The sequence below is a fragment of the Lipotes vexillifer genome, unplaced genomic scaffold (assembly GCF_000442215.2).
Source record: "Lipotes vexillifer unplaced genomic scaffold, Lipotes_vexillifer_v1.1 scaffold854, whole genome shotgun sequence".
In the NCBI taxonomy this organism is placed as follows: domain Eukaryota; kingdom Metazoa; phylum Chordata; class Mammalia; order Artiodactyla; family Lipotidae; genus Lipotes; species Lipotes vexillifer.
The window spans coordinates 456,553-463,288 of NW_006791376.1; the positions used below are offsets into that span (position 1 = coordinate 456,553).

Sequence of the window (6,736 nt, forward strand, 5' to 3'; positions counted from 1 at the left end):
ATCTGATGGGTCAACAGCCAGGCTCCCTGGAAAGAAGATTCAGGAGGTACGGGACAAATGCAGAGTGTCCTCCCATACCCTAGGCCACTCTCCACATTGGGGCCCTCCCACCCACTCCAAAAGCAGAACAGACATCTCAAGATGGGAATCAGTGGGGGAAGATGTTTCCTGCCGAGGGCATAGTCAAAGTCATTAGCAAGTATGGAGCCTAAGATTTTTTAAAGGCTTTTCAATGAATGATTTCTTCTAAACCTCACTCATCACCATGGGAAGGAATTGTCAGAGACTCTTGGAGTGGAGAACTGAGAATCAGGGACTGAGGCAGAGATCAGGGAAGGATAGGGCTGGGTGATGGGGTAGAAGCTGTGGACTGTGGGGAACAGGTTCAGGGTGCAGAAATGACCAGTGTGGGGATCAGGGAGAGTTGCCTGTATCCCAGGAGAGACTCAGACATTGTTCTACCACCAACCAGTCCAAGTATGAGAACAGAATGGAGTTAGGGGCTTAGCACCTATTGCTGCTGCAGCCCCACCCTAGCCTGCCTGGATGCTCCCCACTGCCCCCCACTCCACTCCCACCCCCAGCTGCCAAGGTAGAGAGGCAGCAGGGACTGGTCACTAAGCAACAGGAGTTTCCGAAGTAGGGAGTGATGCAGGAGGAGGCCCAGGGGACGGCACTCCGTGGAAGATGGGCAGACTGGGGCTGGGGGGAGGGAGAAGGGGGAAGTGGCAAACTCCTTCCTGGATCAAAATTCTACCCAAGTCTCTATAGTCACACTCTGAGGGAACATCTGAGTCACCTACCCCACTCCTCTGAAACTTGAGACAAAAACACAATGTGATGAGAAGGAAAGGGGAAAGCTAGAAAAGTCAAGGGAACCAGACCTTCCCTGCCTCTGGACCTGCCCTCTACTCACCTCTTCCTTGAAGATCCCTGTACCACCCAGGCATGACCTGGAAACTAACCACAATCCCACCCATTGCAGGCTAGAGCTGCTGGCTTCAACCTAAGGAGAACTAATACCATGCCTGATATTTTCTGTGGGGAGAAAAAAATCTCAACTTCATTTATCGGATCCCTATGCCGGGAATTTTGTCTCCAAAACTATGGTCACCTCCCACCACTTCCCTCCCTCCCACCCCAGCCACTATCCTCCCCTCATCCCTCCCAAGATCCTTTGTCCTCCTCTGTTGGAGCATGAGTGCTAACTGGTAATAAATCCCATCCTAGGGCCCCTGGGACAGAGATGGGAGTTAGGGAAGGATGATATTCTCATGCTGTGGTTTCTCTTCCTCCACATCACCTCCCTGATCTGACTGTGGAATGGTAGGATTCATCCATCCCTGGGCTTTGAAGCCAGGGCACTGGAAGGGGTGGCAGGCAGCACCCGGGCCGTAAATGTCAGGACTGAGACTTCCTCCCCATCCCACTCTGGCCTCATTACTTCCTCCCCATGACTCAGCCCTTCCCCCACCACCCCCAGGGCACCCGCACTCCATTCCGGACCCCAACCAGGAGCAGATGTGATCTTCGATCCCATCCCAGCCTCACTCAGAGGTCCTGCCAGAGGCAAGGTTGGGGAGGTGGGATGGGTGAGTGCCCTGGCTAAGATCCTACCGTTCCAAGCCTCTGGGGGTCCATTTCCCTGCCTTCGGCTACATCCAGAGTCAACTCTGTCCCCCACACCTGTGCACAGTCACCCACATCCATCTCCCACCTTCTCTGGTCTGCTCTCCACTTGCCACAAAACCGCAGCTCAACTCCCAGCGCCCCCAGAGTCTCTCAGACCATCAGCCTCATAGCTTTCAAGAATCTTTATTGAACTTGTTTAGTATCGCGCTCACATCTGGAGGAGCCAGTGTGAGGGGCTGTGCCCACCGCCAACAGGGAAGACCCCAGCTGGCAGGCCCTGCCCCGCACATCTGAGGAGACTTCATTTCTTCCGGGGTTGCTTATCGGGGCAGCCTTCGAAGAACTCATTGCACATCATGGCGATGCAGGACAGGAAGACGCAGTACTCCTGGAAGTCCACCTCGTTGTCCTTGTTGCTGTCTAGGTTGCTCATCAGCTTCTGGAATGCAGCTTCATCTGTCCTTTTCTGCAGGAAGAAGAGGCTGCAGGTAGAAACTAGAAGTCCGCGGTGGGAGGCGGTGGGGGTGGGGTGGCGGCGGGCAGGGCTGGTGTGGGAGTGGCCAGAGCTAGGACTAGACCAGGTTTGCACCTCCAGATGGGAGCCCAGGAAGGCTTAGCCACTCCTTGCGGGGCCCAGCTTTGGACCTCTAGCCCTGAGGGCTAGGCTAGGGCTGGAGGAAGGCCACCCCTCAGACAAAGAAGTCTTGAGTACCTGGGTACAACTGGATAAAGGGGACCACAGCATCTTCTGCCAAGGTCATTTTAAGAATCCAATTAGACAATGGTCATGAAAGCAATGTATAAACTGCATAAAGGTTGATACAGATGGCATCTGTGATTGCTCAGGGGAAGTCTGTAGGTGTATGAGGGTCTCCATAACTGTGTCTTCACATCCACAAGCCAAATAGAAACTCAAAAATCGTTTGGGGTTGGGGGGATAAATTAGGAATATGGGATTAACAGATACACACTACTATATATAAAATAGATAAGCAACAAGGATTTACTGTATAATATAGGGAACTATATTCAATATATTGTAATAACCTATAATGGAAAAGAATCTGAAAAAATATATATGTGTATATATAACTGAATCACTTGGCTGTACACCTGAGACTAACACAACATTGTAAATTAACTATACTTCAATTTAAAAAAAAAAAGAAGACACAATTTTCATACAGTCGTAAAAAAAAAATTGTTCATTGCTGTAGTGATGGCAAGCGTTGGAACGTCCTGGCTCATGGATCTCGGCTTTATACACTGACTACCTTGGGAAGTTACGTAGCCTCTCTGACCTTCAGTTTATCTCCAGTTAAGTTGTGCAAACACCTGGCAGAGTCTGACCCGTAGCCTACCGGCTTGTTCTCAGCCATCTTTCTGCAGAGAGCCAGGAAGTGAGCAGTGGATACTCACTGTGCTTCCACCCCAGGCAGACAGAGCAAGCTCTCTGCCCCGACTTGCCCGTCTCAGCAAGATGGCTGATCGACAGCTATAGATGCCAGCTGTAGCTAATGCTTCGCAGAAAACAGGTGCCTCCCAGGCAGTATCACTCACCCCCAAGAAGCTGGGCAGCTCCCGGGTCAACAGCTCCTTTAGCTCAGACTTGTTGAGCTTGAACTTGTCACCCTCCTTGCCTGAGTACTTGTGGAAGGTGGACACCATCACATCGAGGGCCTTCTCCAGGGGGCACGCCATGCCGGCAGTCAGGATCTGGGGGCAGGGTCACAGAGACACCCTAATTTTCCCCACCCCACCCCCGGCTATGTATTCAGAATGCCCACCCCAATCCCATCCCTCAGGGAGCACTTGGTGAGACTCTGCTCCCACCATAGAGGCAGCCCAAAAAGTGGGGTTCGGCTCCTGGCGGATGGGTGTGCACAGTGGGAAATCGTGCTTGGGGCAGCGAACCCCTGCAGGGCCCGGGGCACAGGCTCTGCGTTTTGGGCAGCCAGCTCCACAAGAGCGCTTTCTTCACCCCTCACTCGGTTCATTCACTCCCACGCTCAGTCTACAGCAGCCCCACCCCAGCCCATTCTTCTTCCTCCAAGCGTTGGGCTGGGTCGTTGGGCTGGGCGCGGCTGCTGGAAGCCTGCCCAGGGCCCCGTAGCGGAAAAAACCAGTGGCCTAGCGCCTAGCGTGGGGAGGAGCAGGGTGAGGTGGCAGGGGCACAGATGCAGGGAGGATGGGGAGGCCACCCTCCCTTGGGTCAGGCTGCTGCGTGCAGGGCAGAGTCTCCCAGGACACAACCAGACAAAAGCCCGCAGTCGCCTTCTGCCTTCACTGTGCTTCCTACACCCCGTGAGTGTGCACGCACAGGCTAGGGCAACCCAGCAAACACAAGCCAACATGCATACCCCCCAGTCACACGCACCCCACAACATACTACAGCAACAACGCGTGCAAGCCCCAGAATCACAGGACGGCTCCGATAGCTCCCCGTCAGCCACCTGCACACTTTTTGGTTTTTCTCTCTCTTGCATGCACACACACGTGCACGTGCACACACACATCCCTCCCCAGAGCCTCCACATCGGAATCTCACATCTGGACCCACTTAGCACATCTGGACCCCACCAGCCTCCCCTTCTCCTGCCCCAGCCTCGGCCTGACACCCCTTGCACACCACTTGCATGCCAGTCGTGTGACCGCAACTCACCAAGCCAAGAGAGAAGTGCTGAGGAGAGAGGGTTGGAGAGAGAGGAAGAGTGGGGGAAGCCCAGCAGTCTGACCTATTTATACCCCTGGCCAGGCCCTGCCCATGTCAGGGGATGGAGAAGAGAGGGAGACAGCCCTCTTATCCCGGGCCCATGTGGTAAAGGCTACGGGCCCCTCCACCAGCCAGCCTGGAAACCCAGCTTCCTGCTGTGGGCAGGCACACATGGACAATGGGAGAGCCCCAGTGGGCACAGGCAGGGGCCTCGGTGGGTGGGTGTGCGCAGCTCAGCTTGAGTTTTAGGGAGCTGGGGGAAGAGCAGGCTGTGCCTGGGGCATGAGGGTCAGGGAGGGAGTGGTCCCACTGGGCAGCCGGCATAGAGGAAAGGGGATTCAGGGGTGTGGGGTGACAGGTGGGAGGTGGTCCTGGAATGGGGTTGCCCTGGAACGGAGGGAGGGGCCCCCAGGTTCAGTGCTGGGGGACAGCTCACACTGCCCTTCCTCCCTGCCAAGGGGGCTTTCTACAATGCTGAGTGAGGCCCAGGACAGGAGCTGGGGGGTCTTGGAGGGGGAACAGGCTAACACCCAAAGGAGGCGTTGGGACCCCCACAGACACATCCGTGGAGAAGGGACCTGGATGAGGGAGTGATGGAATGGGGAGGGGGCGTCAGGCCTCGGGTCTCAGGGATCCACTGACGGGACCACGAGCACATGGGAAAGAGGAGGATGTCAGGAGGGGGATTTAGAGTTGGGATGGACATCAGGAATGAAGAGGGCCGGTTGCGGTGGAAAGTTAGAGGTGATACGGCACAGAATGGGGGAGGCAGGGGTCAGGGGAACCTCTCAGGGTAGGGTATGAACTCAGAGACTGAGAGAGGGTCAGGAGAGGGGATGTGAAGCCCCTCAGGTGGCTGTGGCTTCAGGGAGAGGGTCGGCCTGCAGGTCTCCCCTTCCCCCTCCAATGTAGGGCACCCCCTACATCAGGGAGAAACACCCTAGTTGGACCTCAGACACCCTAATCCTATTAGTACTGCACTCTGGGTTCCCACAGCCCCAGGCGGGGAACAGACCCACCCCCTCCACTACGGCCCTCCCCTCGCCTCAGAACATCCTGTCCAGTGGACTGAGTTCCATACCCTCTCACCCTCCTAGACAGCCCAAGGGAGCTTCTTTTTTTAAAAAACGATATTTATTTACTTATTTATGTATTTAGGCTGCGCCGGGTCTTAGTTGCTGCACGTGGGATCTAGTTCCCTGACCAGGGATCAAACCTAGGGCCCCTGCATTGGGGGTGCGGAGTCTTAACCACTGGACCACCAAGGAAGTCCCCAAGGGAGCTTCTCCTTCAGAGACACCCCAGAGAGAGAGAGAGAGAGACCCACACACACACACCAGCCTCCCATGGACATTGTTCCCGTGTCGACCCCACCCCCTCCTGCAGGACGTTAAGACCATTTCATTTCCACGAGGTCTGAAAGTGCCCTCAGCCTCCTGTCCTCCAGTGGAAAAGGCCAGAGGGGAGTGAAGCCTCAGCGGGACTCTGTTCCCAGCCCCCGGCTGTCCTCTCAGAAGAACCAAACCGAGCCAAGGGATGCCAGTTTTTTATTAGGAGCAAAATAGGCCCTTTCCCACCGTGGTCTCCTTCCCGCACACGCTCTGCTGGGCCTTGACAGCCTCCGTCCATCATGGGCCACAGTGGGGAGTCAGCGGCTGGCTGTTCTACAGGTCACTGGCTGTGATCCCGGGGAAGGTCCCCTCACGTCTCCTGGACTCATGGGTAAAAGGGGTTAACATACCAGGGGCAAACCTGGGAGATTCTAGATGGAGGGGACAAGGGAGGGGGGAGGGGGGAGAGCTGACATGCCCAGGATGACCTCAGGGCAGAGATGGAGCAGGTCCAGAGGAGACCCAGACCCCTAACCTCCGATGGCAGCCCCTCCCATTACTGGGAGCAGTGGGGGCCCAGGGTGCAGTCCTTGAAGTACTCATGGCCGCAGGCGCAGAGGCAGGCAAGCAGACACGTGTACTCCACAAAGTCCACCTCGCGATCCTTGCTGGTGTCCAGGACACTCATGAACTTATTGTGGTCACACTCCCGAAGCTCTGTCTGTGCAGGGCGGGGATGGCAGGGTGAGGAGTGCAGAACAGCCTGGTGCACACATCCCGCTTCCCTCCCTCCCCTCCTGTGGGGTCCCAGCCATCCCAACCCACACCCCTCTGGAGGCCAACCTCAGCCTCCCTGTTCTGACCATTCACTGGTGTCAATCCCCCTCCCAAATCCTCTCTCTCAGATCATTTACAGAGCACCTACTACTTGCTACTGAGTGCCAACCCTGTGTCAGGGGTTCTTCACAGAGCTCTCACTCAGTCCTCCCAACAGCCGGGCCAGGCAGACCTTGAGATGTTCATCCTCCCACTTTGCAGATGAGGAAACTGAGATTCCTGC

General features: G+C 55.8%; 2 protein-coding genes across 3 annotated transcripts in view; both read right to left on the bottom strand.

The window, feature by feature from the left end:
* Nucleotides 1–1,799: 1,799 nt before the first annotated feature.
* On the bottom strand, nucleotides 1,800–4,342 carry LOC103068744 (protein S100-A4). Of its 2 annotated transcripts, none has more exons than XM_007464372.1 (3): nucleotides 4,300–4,342; nucleotides 3,193–3,348; nucleotides 1,800–2,098 (listed from the first exon to the last, which is right to left on the bottom strand). In XM_007464372.1, the coding sequence occupies exons 2-3, from the start codon at nucleotides 3,331–3,333 to the stop codon at nucleotides 1,934–1,936; spliced, it is 306 nt and encodes a 101-aa protein (XP_007464434.1). In that variant the 5' UTR covers nucleotides 3,334–3,348; nucleotides 4,300–4,342; the 3' UTR covers nucleotides 1,800–1,933. The 2 variants fall into 2 exon arrangements, with proteins under 2 accessions (XP_007464434.1, XP_007464433.1); XM_007464371.1 differs by having other exon boundaries at nucleotides 1,803–2,098; nucleotides 4,295–4,339.
* A 1,890-nt stretch (nucleotides 4,343–6,232) lies between these two features.
* S100A3 (S100 calcium binding protein A3) overlaps nucleotides 6,233–6,736 on the bottom strand; it is a 784-nt gene continuing 280 nt past the window's right edge. Inside the window, exon 2 of the mRNA XM_007464373.1 lies at nucleotides 6,233–6,397. Coding sequence (XP_007464435.1) covers nucleotides 6,233–6,397 — 165 coding nt within the window. The remainder of the gene's footprint in view (nucleotides 6,398–6,736) is intronic.